This window comes from Martes martes, assembly GCF_963455335.1.
Source record: "Martes martes genome assembly, chromosome: 16".
In the NCBI taxonomy this organism is placed as follows: Eukaryota; Metazoa; Chordata; class Mammalia; order Carnivora; family Mustelidae; genus Martes; species Martes martes.
Window position 1 is genome coordinate 32,705,691 of NC_137904.1, and position 23,363 is coordinate 32,729,053.

At 38.8% G+C, this 23,363-nt stretch overlaps 1 protein-coding gene across 1 annotated transcript in view; it reads left to right on the plus strand.

Moving 5' to 3' along the window:
* Nucleotides 1–796: 796 nt before the first annotated feature.
* The window catches only part of HSF5 (heat shock transcription factor 5), a gene marked incomplete at both ends in the record, with an annotated part of 45,276 nt that continues 22,709 nt past the window's right edge, over nucleotides 797–23,363 (plus strand). The window contains 5 exons of the mRNA XM_080826905.1: nucleotides 797–1,430; nucleotides 7,938–8,312; nucleotides 17,351–17,448; nucleotides 20,212–20,733; nucleotides 23,185–23,362. Of these exons, the coding sequence (XP_080683031.1) occupies nucleotides 797–1,430; nucleotides 7,938–8,312; nucleotides 17,351–17,448; nucleotides 20,212–20,733; nucleotides 23,185–23,362 (1,807 nt within the window). The remainder of the gene's footprint in view (nucleotides 1,431–7,937; nucleotides 8,313–17,350; nucleotides 17,449–20,211; nucleotides 20,734–23,184; nucleotide 23,363) is intronic.

The window sequence follows — 23,363 nt, forward strand, 5'->3', positions numbered from 1 at the left end:
GTTGACCAGACACATAGGATTGTATTTTTTGTCTTCCCATTCCCTCCTCATAGGCACCTCAGTTCTCACTAAACCTGCCCTGAGCAAAAATATCGCGGTAAAAAGGTCTATTAAAAAACACATAAAATGGTACTATCTAAAAGGTGAATAGTTTACGCAGGATACCGTAGCCCCATCACCATTTTTATTTTGGAGAGACAAGCAGTCAAACTGTTAGTTTATACTTCTGGTTCCTCAGATTGTAGAGTTAGACCCTTTGTTCTCCAGAATGGATGATTTTGAATTGCCAAGTGCACACTCTTAAGAATTCGAAATCCGCTCCCCCCGCGCCAACTGGTTGTGGTGATAAACACAAATGTTCGTACTCCACGCCGGATAATCGGGTTTATCTCTTTGCAGGATTTAACCCTACCTGGTGGGCAGCAACTCCGCCACTGTCCGGCGGTTCAGGGACGCTGCCACGAGGGAACGCTACCTGCCGCGGCCGCGCCGCACGCCGTCGCACGCGGCCCGGCTCTTCGCCGCGGCGTCGAGCGGGCCGGACGGCACGGCGTCCAGGGGGCGGGTCGCCTCGCGCTGCGTCCCGCCGCGCGGCGGGAACTCGAGGCCCCATTGGCCGCGCTGGAAGGCGCGGCGGGTGCTCGTGCGCCAACGGTCCCAGGGTCCGCGGCAGCGGGGCGCAGGCGAGGGGTGGGGGGCAGGGCGCAGCGAAGGCTGGGCGAAGGTGGGGGGAGATCGAGAACGGGGTGGGAGAGCCAGGCGCGGCGGGGCAAGTCCCAGTGCCCGGGCGGGGGCGATGGAGGAGGCGCTGCTCTCCACCCCCATCAACCCCAACAACTTCCCCGCCAAGCTGTGGCGGTTGGTGAACAGTCCCCGGTACCGCTCGATCCGCTGGGACGGCCGCGGCGAGGGGCTGCTCATCGACCAGCCGCTCTTCGAGGCCGAGCTGCTCAGCCCGCCCGGGGCAGGGGCTGGGGCCGGGGGCAGTGGCGGCGGCGGGGGCAGCGGCGGGGGCGGCGTAGGGGGCGCCGGGGCCGAGCCCGAGCTCTTCAAAACCACCAACTTCACCAGCTTCATCCGCCAACTCAACCTCTACGGCTTCCGCAAGGTGGTGCTGGGCGGGCCGGGCGCGGCGGGGCCCGGGCCGGGGCCAGGGGGCGGCGGGCCGGCGGGCGACGGGCCGCTCCACCACTTCCACAGCCCGCACTTCCGCCGCGACCAGCCGCAGCTGCTCGTGCACCTCAAGAGGCTCACCAGCGCCAACAAGGCCAAGCTGGCGGCCGGCCTGGAGGTGCCCTGCCGGCCACCCAACCGCTTTCAGAGGCTCCTCATCACGTCGGCCTCGGCCTCGGCCTCGGCCTCGGCCTCCACCTCCCCGCTGCAGCACCAGGAGCCGTCGCCGCCCGCGGGGCCCCGGCCCGAGCCGCACGGTGAGTCCTCGCCCACGGCAGGGCACATAGGGCACCGGGGAGCAACCGCCACTGCCGGGGGGCATTTCGCACATCCTCCCCGGTGAGGTGATCCGCTTGCTGCTGTGCCTCTCGAGAAATCATTCCCGTCATCTCCACCGTTTCCAGCACCCGCTGTCCCCCAGTACCTCCCCCTGGAAAGAGGCATTGAGCCCCTTCTGGTTAGTTGTCCACTGGCGGCCAAAGGGACCTCTGCTGTAGGCTCCCTGCTCTTCCCGGCCCCTCCTGAACTCCAGACCTCCATGGCCATTGACCTTCTTAAGACCCTTACCTTACCTTGAATGTCTATAGAGTAAGTCGCTCTTTGTCGAAGCACTAGGTCGGGAAGAAACACCGAGGGGTTTCCTTTGCTCTAATGGGAAGCAAAACAAGAGTTACTGTACAGGGTGAGAATGTGGAGGTCAAGGTAGGAAGGAACAGAGTTACCGCCAAGAACACTTAGAACGTTTATACAGACCGAGGGAAAGCGAACAAGGTACCTTGAGTGGAAGTGTGTCCTTGAAGGGACAGGCCATCTTCCACACCTTTGACACATCTAAGAAATCTTAGAACAGGTGTCCTGACAGTAGTCATACATTAGGTTCCAAGGAATGTATAGAAAGGTCGACATTGTTTATATATCTTAAGAGCAAAAACATAGTAATATATTCAATTGTTTATGAGATATTGTTCCTGCATACAATGCGTTGGCCAACCATCTTTCATTGTAACCAATTAGAGCTGATGTTTACTTAAGGTGTTACGGTTAGGCAAGCACAAGGCAAAAATGGTTTTCTTTACTGTCAAGTGTTAGTTAAAAAGAATTTTACACCTTTCAGTATTGAAAAAACTTTGTATAACTGTGTATTTACTAAAAGCTTAAAAGTTCTCTGTGACAGAAAATTGTTTTATCAGCTTGGTTTCTGGTGCTCTTCCCCCTCTTCTGCGAAGGTGAGGGTGGCAGTATTCCTTCTCTCTGTGTAAAGAGTCCATGATAGGAGACAGTACTCCCAAGACAGCAACTGGATATAATAATGAGAATTCATTCTTTGCCTTCAGTAGAAACATTCTCACCATGTTCATTTTGATTTAACTTAGTGTGTAAGGATTATGTTTCAGATATGGAAAACTTAAAAAATATGCAAATAAAAGTAGCACTTTGGTCAGTTTAACCTAGGCCCAGGGTTAAGAATGAGGCAGTGTTTTGTTCATTTGGAATTTAGAAGATAAGGGATGAAAAGCTTGTGTGTCTGTGGAGTTTAGAAGATAAGGGATTAGGTTAGAGTTCTAGTAACAAGATAGAAAAATAGCAGTGGCATAGGAATGTTCTAAAGGAATTCTAAAGGATTATTAAGCTGCTTCCATGTGATGGCCGGTGATTTGGGTGGGGAATTGAATGGGGAAAGGCAGTGGAGATAATACCATGGCAGACATTTGGCAGAATCTCTGACATGGATATTTGTTTTTCAGGATGTGCATCTGGTGGGCATAAGGAAAAAAGACTGGGAAGTGTGTTCTTGGGAGAAATAGGATAACCACTTCAGAGAAACATACATGCATACATAAAAAGAAGGTCTTGCTCACTTTTTTCACTTCTCTTTCTTTTTCCCTCACCTATGTTACACCCAGTTGTATTCTAAGGATAGAGTCCATTTTATTTTCTTTGATTTTTATTTATTTATTTTTAAAGATTTTTATTTACTTACTTGAGAGAGAGCATGAGAGCTAGAGAGAGCGTGTGCACGCACAAGCTAGGGGAAGGGCAAAGGAAGAGGGAGAAGCAGACTCCTCACTGAGCAGGGAGCCCAACTCCAGGCTCTCCGTGATCATGACCTGAGCTGAAGGCAGCTGCTTAACCAACTGAGCCAATCAGGTGCCCCGGATAGAGTCCTTTTTAATTAAAGAAATATAGGGGCTGCCTATGGTCTGATTTTCTTCAGTTATAGTTCATTTAGATGGCATTTTATTTATTTATTTATTTATTTTTAAAATTTATTTATTTGACACACAGAGAGAGAAATCACAAGTAGGCAGAGAGGCAGGCAGAGAGAAAGGAGGAAGCAGGCTCTCCGCGGAGCAGAGAGCCCGATGCGGGACTCGATCCTAGGACCCTGAGATAATGACCCGAGCCGAAGGCAGAGGGCTAACCCACCGAGCCACCCAGGTGCCGTAGGTGGCATTTTAAAGATTATTTGTTGAATAACAGATTTAGTTCATACTTCTGCAGTATCAATAATACATCAATCCATATATAACCAGATCATTGTAGTTTTCATGCATTTACTTTTTATTTATTTATTTTTTTAACCATTCTGCCTGTTGGTATGTGCATGCAGAAGGTGTGTCATTGGTGGATTGTCTATACCACATGCTTGGATCACTAGGGAATTGTGTTACTGGTGTGGGCAGGATGTAATTCTAAGTTCAAGAATACTGGGCCAGCTTTGTTTGCTTTAATTCTATGTTCTAAGCCCTTGGTCTTCTGTTTGTGTTTATATAATTTTTATTCTTCTTGAACCTTTCATTAGTTATATGCCTGACTATACTGTTGCTTCTTAGTTTCCACTTTGTTTACTGTGTTCTACTTCAGCTTATGGTTTGAATACCTTTGTCTTTTTCTCCCCCCCCCCCCCCCCCACCATGGAATCCTTGGTTTTATTACCGACTTCTCTTATCTAGATCCATTGAACTAGCTGTCTTGTCTTGTTCACCTTTCAGGAATGTACTGATAAGAAATGTGAAGATCACATGTTTTTCCTTTTTTTGGTTCACTTTTGTTATTTTACTCTTAAGTGGCAATTTATTTTATACTTTTTGTTAACAATATTTGTTAAAACTTTCTAAACTAAGTAACAAGTGTGAACAATAGTAGATAATCAGTGCTGGCCTGGGAATATCAAGCTCGCAGGAGGCAGGTTTTTTCCTGGGAATTAATTAGCTCAGATTCATTTATATAGAGGGAAAAGGATCTTTAAGAGCAGAAATCCATCCTGCCTTGCATTTCCAGAATTCTGGATTTAAACTTTGCCAAATATATCTTGAAGATGTTCTGAAAACATATAGGTGATATTCTGTGAAGTTGGTCAGAATAGAACCCTATGAGATAACCCTTAACAATAAATAAAAGGTGAACATGTTTTAGTTCTTTATTAAAAAAAAAAAAAAAAACAAATGTAAAGGAATACCCTTCTAATCCTATCAGCGTTCTTATGTTAGCAGCATCTAAAAATCTTTAAGTATTTGGTGATCACTCAGGTCATTGTGATAGAAGTAGAATTTATATTTTAATTTGAGAAATCAAAGTAGAGAATTCTTTAGTTAGCTGCTTAAGTTATTGACAATCTGCAGATTCATTAATAGCTTAACTCTAAAGAAGGTAGAAGAAGGGTTAGCTATTGCACACTGTAGAAATATGCACTTTTAGCATGTGAAGCATCCCAGGAAGAATCAAGTGTGGGTAGTTTTAGACATCAGAAACACCTATTCTAAAGAACAAAAAAATGTTTCTTTAGGTCTTAAATGATTGCACTGGTAGTTCAGAGTGTGTATACATATGGAATTGGTAGTCAAATACTATAAAAACTATTTTTTTTGTACTTTAGAGGGAAAGGGGAAAAGCAGTTTTTAAGAGGTATATATCATTTGTATACTTTCAGTCTTCTGAACTAAGAATTTTTTCCCCCATTAGATTTAGATCTCTTGATTTCCAGGGCTCTAGAATTTATGTGTATATGTGTATGTATGTGTTTGTTTTTGGCATTAGTGCTTTGTTCCTTTTAAAAATTTTATTATTTTGGGGCGCCTGGGTGGCTCAGTGGGTTAAAGCCTCTGCCTTCGGCTCAGGTCATGATCTCAGGGTCCTGGGATCGAGCCCCGTATCTGGCTCTCTGCTCGGCAGGGAGCCTGCTTCCCCCTCTCTCTCTGCCTGCCTCTCTACCTACTTGTGATCTCTGTCAAATAAATGAATAAAATCTTTAAAAAAAATAAAAATTTTATTATTTTTTAAGAGTTTATTTTATGAAAATTGATATGAATCAGGCAGTGCCAAGCCAGAAGTGGTTAGGAGTGCTTCTGATGCTTTATTCTTATTTTTTTTTTTTAATACTTTATTTGTCAGAGAGAGAGAGAGTACAAGCAGTGAGAGCAGCAGGCAGATGGAGAAGCAGGCTTCCCGCTGAGCAAGGAGCCTGATGTGGGACTCGATTCCAGGATTCCTGCATCACGACCCAAGCCGACGGCAGACACTTAACCAACTGAACCACCCAGGCATCCCCCCACCCTTTTTTTTTTTTGAGAGAGAGAGACAGCAAGTGGAGTGGAGGTGCAGAGGGAGAGGAAGAATTTTTTTTTTAATATTTAAAAAAATTATTCACTTGAGACAGAGAGAGAGCACGAGCAGGGAAGAGAGGCAAAGCGAGAGGGAGAAGCCAACTTCTCACTGAGACGGGAGCCTGGTGAAGGGCTTGAAGAGGGGCTCCATCCCAGGACCCAGAGATCATGACCTGAGCCAAAGGCAGGTGCTTAACCATCTGAACCACCCAGGAGCCCCAAGAGAGAGAATCTTAAGCAGGCTCTACACCCACCACAGAGCCCCATGTGGGGCTTCGTCTCAGAACATCATGACCTGAGCCAAAATCAAGGGTGAGATGTTTAACTGACTGAGCCACCCAGGTGCCCCCTGTTGCTTTATTCTTTATTAGAGGAAAATCTTTTTTTTTTTAAACTTTTTAAAAGATTTTATTTATTTATTTGACAGACAGAGATCACAAGTAGGCAGAGAGGCAGGCAGAGAGGGGGATGAAGCAGGTGAGGCTCGATCCCAGGACTCTGAGACCATGACCTGAGCCAAAGTCAGAGGCTTAACCCACTGAGCCACCAAGGCACCCCAGAGGAAATTTTTTTTTTTTTTAAGATTTTTATTTATTTATTTGACAGACAGAGATCACAAGTAGGCAGAGAGGCAGGCAGAGAGAGAGGAAGGGAAGCAGGCTCCCCGCTGAGCAGAGAGCCCGATGCGGGGCTCGATCCCAGGACCCTGGGATCATGACCTGAGCTGAAGGCAGAGGCTTTAACCCACTGAGCCACCCAGGTGCCCCAGAGGAAATTTTTTAGAGGAAATTAAACACCAAAGAAATAGAATGAAAGATATATAACATATTGAATGGGTTTCCAGTTTAAATATTTGGAAAAGTAGGTTTTTGAGTGCCATCCTTTATCATGTAGTTTAACAAATAAGTAGCACATAAATTAGACTTTCCCTATGTTTTATTTTATTTTATTTTTTAAGATTTTGTTTATTTATTTGATAGAGAGAGATCACAAGTAGGCAGAGAGGCAGGCAGAGAGAGAGAGAGAGGAGGAAGCAGTCTCCCCAGCGAGCAGAGAGCCCAACGTGGGGCTCGATCCCAGGACCCTGGGATCATGACCTGAGCCGAAGGCAGAGGCCTTAACCCACTGAGCCACCCAGGCGCCCCTTTCCCTCTGTTTTAAATAGATTAGTTTAATAAAACAAATTGAAAGGAATTTGTGAACCACATAATTTCATACATGATGCCTTCCTGGGAATAAATTAGCTTACCTTTATGTTCAGGAATTACAGTCTGAAAAGTAAGGTCAGCTTGCAACATGTATATTTTCTTTTTCCCCTTTATATAATATTGCCCTTTCTCTTCATCATCTCCACTTTTTAATTCCTTTCTACCTTACTAGATAAGAGAAAGCAAATATCAGAATCTTTGGGCCTGAGTATGTTGATTTTTAACAAACTGTCCAAGTGATTTCAGATGTAAACAGTTGTTTGAGAGCTACTAATATCCAGAAAGGGACTCTACTAGAGATCCTCTGAAGAAAAAAAGACCTTGGAAAATTTTTGATTAATTTAAGAAAGGAAGAAGAAAACTGAGTCAAAGTTTTCAAATCTGACTTTTCTGCAAAGATTATCATTAAAAAAAAAAATTGAAGGGGGAGTAAAGACCATTAACTTTCTTTTTGGTTTGTGTTATAGTTCTTACTTTATCTACAGTTATTTCTTCTATATATACAGTTGAGTGTTTACTTTTGTACCTATTATTAAGGTTTCTAAATGATTTGAAGGACTGAATGGATTTTCTAAAACTTGTAGGAAGTAGCTTACAGATTGGAAAAATCTGGGTCAATCAGTTGAGGCAGTTGAGGTAAAAAAGGTAAGATGACTGAATTGTCTATAAAAGGCTTTGAACATTGAATTTGATTTAACATTTGATTTAATATTAGAGTTTGGCTACTTTGTCTCTTCTGGCAGTAATATTGAGAACCAACCAGAAGTCTGATTTTTTTTTTTTTAAGCATTATTTGTATTCTGGATTCTGAACTTATTTTCACCAGAACTAAATTTCTGTTGTATTAAAAATGGCTGAGAATTCAACATATTCATATTTTGTGACTTTTGGTTTACTCTATCCAGTGGTATAAAGCAAAATTAGTAAGTGTGTTCTTCCTTTTTTTATGCAGGACCAGTGGCTGTAGGACAATTCCACCGGTCATTCCGGCGAGATAGTTTGTCTCCTTACTCCTACGTATCGACTTCATCCCACAACCACAGTACTTTCCCTCTGAAAGGTTTAGATCGGACCCCGATTCCTCCTAGAACATGGCAGAACTCCCTTGGAATGCACCCAGGACAAGTGGAAACATCTCCCACTTTTTCAGATAAAGGGGTTCCATTTCCTGTACTGCAGAGGTTTCCAACTGAGGTTACCTATACCCTGCAGCCAAGTGCCACATCCGTACACGTTCAGCAAGGTCCTCAAACAATGGTCAGCTCCTCCCAAAAATACAGTAACTACACACCCTCAGCGCAGTACTCCCAAGCCTACTATCCAACAGGTATGAGAAATTCAAGTTCAGTGGCTTCTCTTAAAGTACTTTATGATGAAAGTTTATGTATTTATGCATTTTTGCATGCTTAAAAATAGGATTAGGTGCATACCTAAGAAATGTCAAAGGTTTCTCATGAGGGCATATTTTTAAGCAATATATAAAATTTTATTGTGTTCTTAAGGATTGTGAAAATTCTGTTGGGTACATGAAAGTATATGTTTTTAGTGAAACTTTTGTATCTTTGAAATGTGTCCTAGTAATGAAATTAGGATATAGTACATTGAGACCTCATTTTAACTTTGCTGTTGGTGCAGTATTTTGTTTCTTTTCTTTAAAAAAAAATTATATACATGTTATAGTTGACCCTTGAACAATGCAGGATTGGGGTACTGACCCCCACGCAGTTGAAAATCTGTGTATAACTTTTGACTGCCCCAAAACTCAACTACTAATTACCTATTGTTGACTAGAAGCCTTACCTAAGATAACATAAAGAGTTGATTAACACATTGTATGTTATATGTATTATGTACTATATTCTTACAATAAACTAGAGAAAAGAAAGTGTTATCAAGAAAATCCTAAGAAAAAATACATTTACAATACTGTATTGTATCAAAAAAATCCCCATATAAGTGAACCCACGTAGTTCAAACTCATGTTGTTCAATGGTCAACTGTATGTACTGTATTTTTTAACGTTATAGGTGAGATTACCTCATAATGAAATCATTTTAGTATCTCAGTAATGAAGTTTAATAAAAGAACATACTCTCTAGCTCTTAAAACAAAATTATATTCTTTTAGTAAAAACGCGATTGTGTGATTTGACAATGCAGTCCCTGCAGTGTTAATCCCAGCCAGCTAAGAAGTGCAGAGTAGCAGAGAAGAGAACCTGACAATGACAAATGACTCAGAGCTCAGCCAAGGGCGTTGAAGAAATACTGTAGATCTCAAGCCAGTAATCAGGAATCCTTACGATAGTGACCATGTGTTTAGCTTCTTGAGGGGGGAGGAGTATCTTTTGGGAGGGTTACAGTTTTGCAAGATAATAGCCTTTCCTTTCCATTCAAATGTATCTTCAATTTTGTAGGAGCACCATATAGTCATGCTGTGTTTCATCATACAGAGTAGTTTAATACTGAGTGACGAAATGGAGCAATGGAAATAAGACAAGGGTCAATCAAGGCTTTCAGAAAAGACCAGAGAGAGAAGAAGGCGTTCTTTTGTTAAGACTCTAGGAATATTAATTTTCTCAAATATGTAGCTCTGGAAGCTATCTCTAGAGGTATTTTGTTAGACCATTTCTCCCAGACAGGAGGAAATCAAAAGCTAAAATAAGTGGAAGGATGTAAATTTGATAAGGGAATAAAATAATTTGTTGACCTTTACAAGTTATAAATCTGGTAACGTCTGTTTGTAACAGGTCTCACTATTTTCTAGCTGTAACATCCACTGTATTCTTTTATTATTGGCTTATTGCATTCTACCTAAATATAGCAGTAAAAGGGATTTATTTTCTCAAAATATTTAATATTTTAATATTAAAATAATAAAACAAGAATTTAAATTAGATTAGGTTTCATGTATTTTTAGAGCTGCTACTATTTGGGTGGATGGAGTTGAGGAGGAAAAGGCAAAGGAAGTATATGGATTAAGGATGCCTTAGTACTTTTATTAATTTTGCCTGTTAGAAATCTGAATTTTTTTACTTCTTATGTAGGAAAAGTTTGAAGTCTAGTATTTTCCAGATTTTCAGCTACTTCTTTGAAAAACAAAAATATCTGTGTGATCTTGAAAAATAGAAGATGAGTAAATTCATGTTACAAGTTTTAGATCTTATGTATAGCAACAAATAGGGTCAGATTTTTATTGGTGAATAGTTCAATTCAACATTTTAATCAACAGATTAGACATTACTGTCTAAACTATAATTTCAGCTGCATTCCGGGTATGCCTGGACTGTATATACATACACAGAGTCTGTGTCTTCCTTACACTCGCTTTACATTCTACAGCCCATCAGTTGGATAATATCCGACCTCCCTTCCTTTTACCAGTGTTTCTCCTTTCCTATACTCCCTCCAACCACCCCCCACCCCAAACTGCTAAAGACTCAGAAGCTTCTGGGGAGTTTAAATTTGGAAGGATTGCAGCAAGAAGAAATGTAGAAATGTGCTTAACCTTCCAATTTGTAATTTTGGAGGCATTTTCCTATGGATGTATTAGATAGGGTGGTTAGGTTCTGTATTACTATCAGTTGTACACTTATGGTACAGATGGTTATAATCTGGTACAGGAGCCAAATTAGCCTATGTGTTGTTGTTTCTATGGGAAAATGTATTTCAAGTTCCAGATAATCCTCGGAAACCCTTGGTTCCAAATTTTATGGGAACCACTTATGTATTATGTACCAGAAGACAGTACAAATAGTTGATATTATTCATTCATTATAGAACTACTACTTGTTAAATTATTATTATTTAGGATATGTTAATTAAAAATATTTTATGTTAGCTTGGATGTAAAATTATAAATTAAAAATTGTCTCCCAAGAGTTCAAGGTAAGGACTAGGAAAGAGACATTAAAAGAACAAGTAAGTGCTGCTGATGTTTTGATAGCTTACAGGGCATCTGAAAGAGAATCTTATGTTATCTGAATTTTTGTTTTATTTTCTTTAATAGGGAGAATTGGAATGACTATAATGTTTCTGAGATCATAAGAATAAGAAATGTCATGATCTCATGATGACATCTAATACATAGAGTAGGTCTGTGATATAGTGTAATAAGCAAAACCGCTTTGAACATTCTGAAGTACTACATAAATAAAAGGTTGTATTGTTAAATACAAAAGACTTGTTAATGGAAAAGAAAGTGCTATAAAAATACCGTAGAAGTATTTGATTCCTCCAGATTTTAGGTGAAGGAAGCAAAAAGTAGTGAGCAATTTAACCAGTACTTAGTGTACTGTTTATGAAGAGCATTACAAATGACTTTTCCAAAGTTAAATAGAATATCATTCTCAGAGGCAGGGTAATAATCACTCCCAAATCCAGCTCTTAAAATAATAATGAAGTAACTAATTTTGGAATCATGGTTATACTTGAATCCTTTTGAAGAATTTGAGGGTTGGATCAAATTTTAGTAAGCAGCAACAACTGACTTCATTTAAAAATTATATTGATGGGTACCTGGGTGGCTCAATTGGTTAAGGCACTGCCTTTGGTCATGATCCTGGAGAACTGGGATCGAGGCCCATATTGGGCTTCCCCTGCTCTGCAGGGAGCCTGCTTCTCCCTCTCTCTCTGCCTGTCCCCCTGCTTGTGCGCTCTCTCTCTCTCTCTCTCTGTCTAATAAATAACATCTTTTTAAAAATTATATTGATAATAAATTTTGATCTAGTCTCCAAATAGTATAACCAGTAAATTTTGAATGTTGTAATATTTTATAAATCAGTTTCTCTAGTAAAGCCAAAGATTGAGACTGGAAAATTGCTGGCAGACTGACTCATAAAATGACTCATCTGAATCTGTGCTTACATTCGTCATTCCTCTCTTGAAGCGCCTGTTTTCTTTGCCTAGCTCACTACGTTTTTTCCCACTCTTATCACTCCTTCAAAGACAAAATATTGTATATCCAGTACTGACTGACTCTTTTTAGTCTTGCTTTATCTTGGGTTCATTTTTTCCCCTCTGGTGTTATTTATATGGTAATCACTATGACCAAGCATTGTTCTGAATATTTTCCAATATCAATTCATTTAATCCTCACAACAACCTTATAAGATTAGAAATGTAATTATCCTCATTTGATAGGTTAGGAAATGGAAACACAGCTACTCGGAAGCAAGGCTGGGGAACAAAGCCAGGCAAGCTGACTCAGGAGTCCATTCTTTTGGCCATTGTGCTCTGCTACCTGTCTGCCTCTCATATAGAGAACTTTTCATTCTATCCTTTGTGAGACTCTTTCCTGGTATGTCTCCTCCCCAGAATTAGTTACTCCCAGATAGGACAGACAATAGGAAATGATGGTGATGCTACTGGTGGCAGTGAGACTACCCTGGATTATTGACTCGTCCTACCTAAGCAGTGAGAACATACACCCAACTGCTAGAGTGGGATGTCTGGTTTGGTGTCTCTGAGGAGTGGGACTGCCTCTAATTCATTTCTGTATACCCCTGTACCTAGTGTGGTCCTCGGCTATAGTGGTTCCCTAGTAAATAGTGTATTGAATGGAATGAAATAACTCTAGTCTCCACTTTGTAATTAATCATTCAACCTGATCTTCACTGGATTATTTCATGACACTGTGCCTCAATTTCCCTTCCTGTAAGTGGTAATAGTACTTCAGGTCAGGGATTAAGTCAATTTAATGTATGTGAATAGACTTTATAAAATTTAAAACACTATTTACATAAAAAGGATAAAACATTTTAAAGCCTGTCTTTCAAATGAACCTACATATTAACATCCTAGAATCTAAATACAGTAATTTGTAAGAATATACAACTTCTGCAAGGTACATATGATGCTTTAATTTTTTATTGAAAAAATACATATTGTATCATTATTTAAAATTTTTTTTTACTTGAATCTTGGGCAAAAAGAATTGCTTATTGTTGTGAGTTTGTTTTGTTGTTGTTGTTATTGTTGTTTAAGTAGGCTCCAAACCCAGTGTGGAGCCCCCTGCGTGGCTTGAACTCACGACCCTGAGATCAAGAGCCTAGCTGTGATCAAGAGTTGGATGTTTAACTGACTGAGCCATCCAGGCACCCCCTATTATTGTTTTAAAGTACATTTAAATTCTAAAGATTTTATCTTCAGGCTTTTAATTCTATATAGTGTACATAAACAGATACAGCACCTGGAGTTATAAGAGCTTTTCAGTGCTGTCCTTGAGCTCAGGTAGCCTCTATCCTCTATCGTCAGTGTCTTTGAAAAGGCCTGATTTTGTTCTTATGAAAAGAGGGGCAGGAAGTTCTCTTTAGCTGCCAGAAAAAACTAAGCAAAAGCAAAATTGTAATTGCCTTTCTTTCTTTTTATTTATTTATTTAAAATTTATTTATTTATTTATTTATTTATTTGACAGACAGAAATCACAAGTAGGCAGAGAGGCAGGCAGAGAGAGAGGAGGAAGCAGGCTCCCTGCTGAGCAGAGAGCCGGATGCAGGGCTTGATCCCAGGACCCTGAGATCAGGACCCAAGCTGAAGGCAGAGGCTCTAACCCACTGAGCCACCCAGGCGCCCCTGCCTTTCTTTTTACTGAAGTAAAATATAAATAACATAGTTTAGCATTTTAACCACTTTTAAGTTTACAGTTCTGTGGCATTAAATACATTCACATTGTTGTATGTCCTAGCATTACCACCTTCCATCTCCAGAACTTCTTCGTCTTCCCCGAGACTCATATAAGAGGAATCATACATTTGCCCTTTTGTGATTGGCTTATTTCATTAAGCATACTGTTTTCAAGGCTAGATACTCTAGCATCTGTCAAAATTTCCTTATTTTTTAATACTGAATAATTTTCCATTGTATGTATGTACCACTTTATTTTTATGCATTCGTCTGTTGGTAGACACTGGGTTGCTTCCACCTTTTGACTATTATGAACAAAGCTGCTGTGTACACAGATGCACAAATATGTATTTGAGTGCCTGCTTTCACTTTTTTGGGGATATGCCCAGAAGACCTTTACCTTACTATAAGTAAGGAAGTATTGGGTTTCTAGATGTGTAGTAGCTTATCTTGAAACTAAATTTACAATTGAGATGTTTTTCCTGTTGAGCATTTATATTGGGCATTTTCTCACTGTTGACACTGTACTTATTCTGAAGTAGACTCGAGTCTAAAACATTTTAATTGTGTATTTGAATTACCTCCATAGGATAAAAAAATATGAACTTGTTTTCTTAACCTATAGTGGGAGTGAAAATTTTTACCTAGATAATTTTTAGTACTCCTGGATTTTTTTAATTACCAGAATTGTTTTTAAAAATGTCATTAACTAAAACGGTTTTAAAAATATTTTTAAAAATGTCATTAACTATTATATTTACATCTGAAATAGAATTCTGTCTATTATTTCCAGTTTTTCATTCTCTGTGCAATTAAATGCCTTGAGTGAATCCTGCCTTCAGGAGGACAGTGGAAGATCTTTATGCAGCTGAATGTGCCTTAGGATATAGTGATAAACTCAGTTTTATAAATGTCAGTACCTTCACAATGCTTTCATAATATACGCAGAGTTAATTTGTCATATTTTAACTACACAGTTGTGTTTCTATAGCTAGGTTTTTCCTATCCGGTAAACTTACTAGTATCTTACATTGTTCTATTTTGTTGACTGTACATACAGGGTAGGACTGCACTGGTAAGGAAATAGCCACTGGGAATCTTTTGGGATTATCTATTCACGTCCCCCTTTGCAGGTAGCTTTCCACTTTCCATTTGTTACTGGACACTTAAAAGGACTTTCACTGTTTTGCTGTTTCCTTAGATACCAAATCAGCTATTAGCTATATATTAATATACTCTCTGTTGTATAATTTATTTTACTTACCCAAGAAATTTATTTTATTTTAAAGATTTCATTTATCTGAGAGAGAGAAAAAGAAAGCACAAGTGGGGGACTTGTGCAGACTCACCGCTGAGTGGGGAGCCCGACGCAGGGCTCCATCCCAGGACCCTGAGATCATGACCTGAGCCAAAGGCAGACGCTTAACCAACTGAGCCACCCAGGTGCCCCAATCCAAGAAATTTATTTTGAAGTACACTTTAACAGCTATTTAAAATGTGTAAGAAATGGAATCAGAACAATATCAGAAAAATAAACCTAATACTGTTTGTTGATTTATTTGTAAAGAAATACTATTTCATGGTACCCTGTTAAGTGAAAACCTGCCGCTCCTGACTGAGTCTTTTCTTGCCACTAGGGGGCTAGGTTTTCCTTAGCTGATAAAACTAGAAAAATGTCCCAGTTTTTTTCATAGTTTTGGCCAACCCTGCAGACCCCTCCTTGGTGTCTTAATTTTTGGATTTAAGTTCTTTCCCAGGATATTTATGCTTTCAAATATTCAGGGAAATCAAATTCAAATCATTGGAATTGTGTATTTGAATAATCCCAAAGTTTAAATCTAAGAACGTGCTTACCTAACCTATATTGGAAGTGATAAGAGCATGAATTTTATGTGGCCATCTTAGTAAAGTCTGGCTTTTTTAATCACTGGAATTGTTAAAATCTTGTAATTCAGAAAACATTAACCCTTACATGTGTGTCTAAACTAGAATTTTGTCCATTATTTCAAGTTTTTCCTTCCATGTGCAAACTTTAATGGCTTAAATTACACATGATACTAGAAAATATTTATTTCTGGCATACTTTCATGAACTTCTGACATTTTAAAAATCAGTAGTCAATAATAGAGAAATAGGGAAACATTGCAGTGAATTTTTATAATCCTTAGGTTAATTTACTTTCCAAGATCATAGAATAAGATTGTTTAGTAATTTTATTAGTATGCTAAAATATACAAAATATGAAAAATGTGGACATAGGAAGTTGCCACCTTATCATAAAGACAACTTAAAAATATATTCATCAAGTGGAGTTCTAGTAAAATTATAATGTTACATTTTAGGAAGAAGGAAAGATTAGCGAAGTATTGTATGTTAAAGAGCATGTGCTCTGAAGTTTGCTGGCTCTGTCACTATTAGCTTTGTGACTCTCAGGAAATTATTTAACATCTCTGAGCTTTAGTTTCCTTAATTTGTAAAGTAATGTTAATACCTCATTCAATTGTTGTTTGGATTAAATGAAGCAATATATGTAAAGCACCTAGTACTGTGCCTGGAACATGGTAGGTGCTCAATAAATGTCATCCTCTGTTTAATCCAAAGGTGTGATGTGTTATAACTGATTCTCATTCGTTCTGGAGAGTCTCTCTCTCTGGAAAAGAGGAGACTCAGCCTATTATTAAGACTGCATCTGTAAGTATAACTATACCAGTACAAAGAGTTAATCTTCTTATGGTATCCTAACTATAAAGAGAAAGCTTGGAAAATACACTTCTTTGGTTAAAATAATAGCAGCATTAGCTATTTATTTTTTGATTGCCTCCTGTATGCCAGTACTATTCCAAGTGCTTTATGCATATTAACTCATTCATTCCTCACAACAAACATAGTAAGGTATGTACTATTATTTTTCCTATTTTATTAAGATGCAGAAACTGAGGCCAAAAGAGATTAACCTTGCTCAAGTTTATGCAGCTATTAAAATTTTGGAGCTGGGCTCCAGAGCCAGTCAGTCTGGCTCTTGGATTTAAATTCTTAACTATTTATTTAAATGGTTAAAACATTTTTGTTTTGTTTTGTTTTTAAAGATTTTATTTATTTATTTGACAGAGATCACAAGTAGGCAGAGAGGCAGGCAGAGAGAGAGAGGAGAGAAGCAGGCTCCCTGCTGAGCAGAGAGCCCGATGCGGGGCTCGATCCCAGGACCCCGAGATCATGACCTGAGCCGAAGGCAGAGGCTTTAACCCACTGAGCCACCCAGGCGCCCCAAAACATTTTTGTTTTGTGAAACATTTGGATTTTACTAGATGCATTGTATAATGTTAGGCATGTTTGGAGAGTATTTCACTTATTTTATCCTTAAAACACACCCTCCTCCTAATTATTATTACTATTAAAATGATTGAAACAATTATTTTGTATTCCAGATATGTTCTGATATTTTCAATAAAGTGAAATTCCTTTCAATAAGAATAAATGTTTAGTTAGAAAGGTAACAGAATGTTTAGGTGCTAAAGATATCATTTGGAAAAGTAGACATGACCCTTTAAAATGATTTTTTAAAAATTAGTCTATTGCCATGTTGTTTTTAACAAATAATAGCACCTAATCAGACTAAACATAATTTTATTGCATCCACAAAGGAAAACTTGGAATTTTTCTTTCCAAGTGGAAAGAGGGGAGTGCCTTAAATGCTGCCAGAGGTTAATTGTGGTTGATGACTCTTCTCTGTTTGAATTTGTCCCAGCTGTGCTACAGTGCTGCTCTCCTTCTGCCCATATGGACGCTCTAAGTAGTTGTGTCACTCCCACTGCCTCTTCCTATGCACACTGCAACTACTTCCAGGTAAGGTTCTTGGAACAGTGCACACGCTCTATTTCACGTGGAATATTATTGACCTTGCACAGTTTTAAAGTGTAATTTTATCTTAATAGTAAGTAAGCTGTGGATTACGGCTTCAGTTTTCTCAGTTCTAAAAAAAAAAAAAAGGTGGGGGTTGATAAAAATGATGTCTGAGGATTCTTCCAGGCCTGTGCTGTCCAAAAGAGTAGGCACTAGCTACATAGCTATTTAAATTAATTTAAATGAAATAAAATATAAAATTCATTTCAGGTGCTCCAAGTCTTATATGGCTAGTGGCTACCAAATTGTACAGCACAGAGAGCATTTTCATCATTGCTGAAAGTTAGTTTGAGTATCACTGTTCTAGGCTCTTCTGTGGTAAAATGAATACCAGATAACCTTTAAAAGTACGTAAGTCACCAAATGACAGTTTCTTCCAAGATGATACAGACAGTTACTTTTTTTTAATGAGAAAGGAAAATGAAATAAAAAATGAGAAATTTAAGTGGTGATCCTTTTTTGCTCCCATATTGTGAACACTGTACTTCAGTTATTTTCACATTATTTATTGGGAAGCAATTGAGTTTTATTTAAATGTTTTAGACTGCTATTTCTATGATAAGATTAATTTTTTTAAAGATTTTATTTATTTATTTGACAGCGATCACAAGTGGACAGAGAGGCAGGCAGAGAGAGAGGGGGAAACAGGCTCCCCACTGAGGAGAGAGCCTGATGCGGGGCTCGATCCCAGGGTCCTGGGATCATGATGTGAGCCGAAGGCAGAGGCTTTAACCCACTGAGCCACTCAGGTGCCCCTGGGCCTTAACTCTTAACCTGGAATATTAAATCTGAGTGATTTGATCCCAGGACCCTGGGATCATGACCCGAGCCGAAGGCAGAGGCTTAACCCACTGAGCCACCCAGGCGCCCCTAGAATAAGATTAAATTTCATTCTTTGTAGTTTTATGCTATAATTGCTTAAAGATTGGAATTATGTGTTTGCCTTTGATGTCATGTAGTTGAGATAGCTTCTGGTTTTTTTTTTTTAAAGATTTTATTTATTTATCTGACAGAGATCACAATTAGGCAGAGAGTCAGGCAGAGAGAGGAAGGGAAGCAGGCTCCTCGCTGAGCAGAAGTGGGGCTGATCCCAGGACCCTGGGATCATGACCTGAGCCACCCAGGTGCCCCAGAGATAGCTTCTGTTTTTAAGAGAATAGCTTACTAGTGGCATTCCACTAGTAATTTTGAGAAAATTACGTGGAAAGCCAAATTATAATCAGATTGTTATTTGAAGAGTATAGAATCAGATCAAAGGGACTTAGCTGGACATTTTTAATGGCAGGTACCATCAGTGGACTATCAAGCATGATAGTCCAGTCTGTTCATCTTCGCTAGAGGGACATATCTGTCCCACAAATTAGATTCTCTTGTTTGTAGATCCAGGCACTCTCTCCCTTGGATCATACTAGAGATACTCTGATGGTGTTTATGTCTTGTTTATGTTTATGTTTTAAATAAATTATTTAACATATCCTTAGAAATATCCTTACTATAGAAAGACAGTACTTGTTTGTTATAGGAAAATAAAGATGGGTAGACATAACATTTTTAAAATGAAAAAGACATATTTTAGATGTGATTCTGGAAATAAATGCAATTGGTTTTGTTGGATCATAGATATTGGTGAGAGTGTGCATGAATGATCATTGTAGTGTAATGGTTAAGAACAAGTGCTCTGAAGTCAGGCATCCTATGTTTGAAACCTGGATTTGTCAGTTATTTCATTGTGACTTTGGGTAAATACACAGTTTCTCTGAACTTCAGTTTCATCATTTGGAAATGGAGATGATCACATTTTATAGGCCTCTTGCGAGGATTAAATGGAATAATGTATATAAAGTACTTTGCATATGCTTGGCACATAGTAAGAACTCAATAAATGGTGCTATTGGCTAGAAAAAGTGGCTTGATGCTTAAACCATTTAAATTTACATTATTTGGCATTCATGTCCTTCAAATAACTGACTTAGTCTTTGTTGTGTATTTGGCAACACCAACCTATCACACGTTTTGTTTATTACTCTTCAGTATTTTATATTCATAGCTTGAGATTATTTGTCCCCAAATATGTAATTGAATGCCTACTTTGTGCAAAGTACTATGTATAAGAGAATACATCTTAAAGATATAAAGAATTTATCTAAAAGTGACAGCTCTTTTTAATCTATGTTTTATTATTAAAAATAAATAATCTCAGGAACCAAAGGACATTCGATATTCCATCCATTTTTTCCCAGATCATTTGGAACAGAATATCAGTACCTCCCCCTGAATCTATAGAAGCATTGGTGGACTTGTGAGCATCCTGTGTTTGAAATTTCCTTACTACATTCCTAAAGTAGTATATGATAGATATAAGTGATGTTTTTATCTGTCAACTCTTATGAAAGAATTGGTTGTATAGGCATTTTATCGGCAAATACGTATTTGGGTACTGTAGCTTTTTGATTTTGTATATTTTAACCCTGAGAATTATTGGTCCTTTCCAGTATTTAGCATAGTGGTTGATGTATATTAGTCGCTAAGTAAATGTTAACAATAGAATTAAAGCTGCCATTGCTGAAAAGTTGATTGGTGTTCAGGTTTTCTTAGTGAGCTTTAGTTAAAATTTATTTAACATTTATCAGCCTAAACATTGTTGCTTTCCTCCTTAATCTCATATTCAATTTTCTATCCAAACAGTCCTATTTTCTCTTTTCCCAGAATCCTCCAATGCAATCCTCCTATCCAGTTGAATTTCTGCCTTCTAATTGGCCTTGCAGTGCTACTGATGAAAATAAAAAGACAGAAGTAAACCTAGAGGCTGTTTTTCAGATAGTAGATGAATTGCATTCCTCCCCTAAATTGGAGATGGTGAAGGTGGAGCCTGTTGAGAATCAGTGCCCAACATCTCAGTCTAACAGAGGCCAACATATCCTAGCTAATTCAAACAACAGCAATCCATCTTCCACAAGTCAGGCTAGCCAGCTGGAGCCACTTACTCCTGTAGGCTCAGATATTACATCTTTTGTGGTCGGAACAGAACAAGCAATTACCTGCTCTCTACCACAGTCACCTGAGTACATCTATACCATCCACACAGCTCAGCCTGTTGAAAATACGACAATGCAGGAATCTGCAGCCATCCAACAAGCTCATGTCAAACTGAAGGAGCAGCTAAGTCATAACCCATCTCCATCTTCAGTAGTGTTTGTGCAGGAAGGGCTACCATTCAGCACACACCAGGTAAGGCAAAGAAAAAAGTCCCTAAAAAGCTCAAAGTACCTAGTGCTTCTTGCTAAAGACTGTTCTGGTGAAGAGTTTGTTCACATTTTATTTGGGTTTATTACCAGTTCATTATGCTTTTTTTAAAAAAAAGATTTTATTTATTTGACAGAGAGAGAGAGAGATCACAAGTAGGCAGAGAGGCAGGCAGAGAGAGGAGGGGTAAGGCAGGCTTCCCGCTGAGCAGAGAGCCTGATGCAGGGCTTGATCCCAGGACCCTGGGACCGTGACCTGAGCCGAAGGCAGAGGCTTAACCCTCTGAGCCACCAGCCCTGCTTTCTTTCTTTCTTTCTTTTTTAAAGATTTTATTTATTTATTAGAGCGAGAGAGAGAGTGCGAGTGCATGCCAGAGCCCAAACGGGATGTGGGGCGAGGCAGGGGGACAAGCAGACTCCGTGCTGAGTGCAGAGCCTGACATGGGGCTCCATCCCAGGACCCAGAACTAATGACCTGAGCCAAGTCAGACGCTTAACTGACTGAGCTACCCAGGTGCTCCCATTATGCTTTCCAGAAGGATAGTGGTTGTCCCAGTGATTCTGCACAAAAAATTCAGAAAGGAGTAACCTTAAACCCCAGACTTCTTCTTGCTGTGTTATGGTCTGAAGTCAACCTCTAGAGAGGCAATAGGAGCATTGTGGTATAAAACTTATTTTCATGTTAAAAGCATCCCTTGAGTTTTGCTTCCTATCTTAATTTGGATGGACTAGGTGTGCCTGGCTGATTAAATCCACTACTCAGAAAGGATGGTTTATCTGGCAGATAATATCAGGACTTTCCTAGCCATTTGTAGCATGGAGGTAAGGAGATGGTTAGGGGTCTTTTCATACTTTCTTATAGCATTATTGAATTCTCATTTGACTTATGAGCATACTGTGTTTGAATTTCATTACTAATATCTACATTCTTTTTGTTGTTGTTATCTACATTCTTAAAGCAGAATTCTGACTCTAGTTTGAGAGACATATTCTGAAGGTAGAAGCTAATTCCTTTATTGCTGCTGGTTTATGACCAGAAAATGAATAAAATTTGATTCTAAGTAAAAGTACATCTAAGTTAAAATTACTTTTTGTGAATTAACTTATATTTTCCTACTTTTATTTTTTTCTTGATCTTAGCCGAGTATATATATATATATATATATATATATATATATATACACACATATGTAAATGTGTGTGCATATAGGTATATATACACACATATACACACACACATATTTTTTAAATTTTGGGGCTTTTTTCTTTAATGGGACTGAAAATATCATCACTTTTAGATTCCCAAGATAACTTTTTGATAGTTGTGGGTTTCTTCGTTGTTGTTGGATAGCAAAGCAAAGTCTATTGAGTGATAGCAAAGTGATAGTTCAAAGCTCCCAAGGACAGAGGGGACCTGAAGGGGTTGGCCAACAGTTGTGGTTTTTTTTTTTTAATGCATTCTTTTTTAGCTCTAATTTTAGATCTCTCTCTGTCTTAAGGTATCTCAACTCATTGTCCTTTTTTGAGCCCAACTGTTGAGACCCAGTATATCATGTGTTAAAATAGTACTATAAATTCTGTAGACCAAAGATAGGCCCATTGTGTTTTAAATATGATTGTGGAAAGAAAAGAAAATTTCTCTTTGTTCCTTCATAGTCACATCCAAAGTACTAGATTTCATACCTTAAAATTGCATTAACATAATTACTTTCAAGATCTTTAAAAAATGTTTGAACATCAGAGCTTTTAAAAGCTGTTTTTAACTTTTAGCTTTATTTCATTATTTAGTTTTATTTAAAATGAATTCAAAGAAACAAGAGTATTTCAGAAGTTGGTCACCTTGGGGAAGGAATTTGCATTCCAGAGAAAATTTAGGAACTCCAAACTTATATCTCATAAACAGAACAGATCTAGATTTTTTTAGGGGCGGAAGCTTATACAATTTTGAGGGTCTCTTTAAGACAAAGAATACAAAATTAGTAGAATTAAGTGTCCTCAGCTCCACTGACATCATCCAACCGGATTTTGCCAGTGACCATTTTAATATTACCAATGGGAGTGGAAATCTGATGAAAGGGATACAAGAGTGGAGAAAGATAGTGGTCTTAACCAATTGTAAATTTGTATGTGTGTGTGAATTTTACCAAAACAACAACAACAACAACAAACTTCATGGTTAATCTTCTGACCCTAAGTAAATGTTTTAGCTCCATATACATTTCAATGTTTTGTGCATGGGAAAATATATATTCTATTACTGAATATTCAGATTAGTTCCAAAAAATCAAAGGTGGTATCACTCATAAGAATGAAAAGCCTTTTACAGCTATGTTTGTTGGATCATGTTTCAATATTTAGAACTCCTCTGATAAAATATCTTAACTTTTAGTAGATATTTGGGGTAAATTCAGAATAATGAGTGGGTTTCATATTTTAGGTGGATGCCAGTATAAAATGCCAGACCAATCCACCTGAGAATATTTTGCCTTCAGAACAGATGGGATTCCTTATTTCAGAAATGGGGCCTGCTAGCAAGCCAAGTAAAGACGCAGGTTTATCTACTCCAGCCAGATACAGAGAGCGAAGAAGCAACTCACAGCAAGGAAAGTCCCCTGG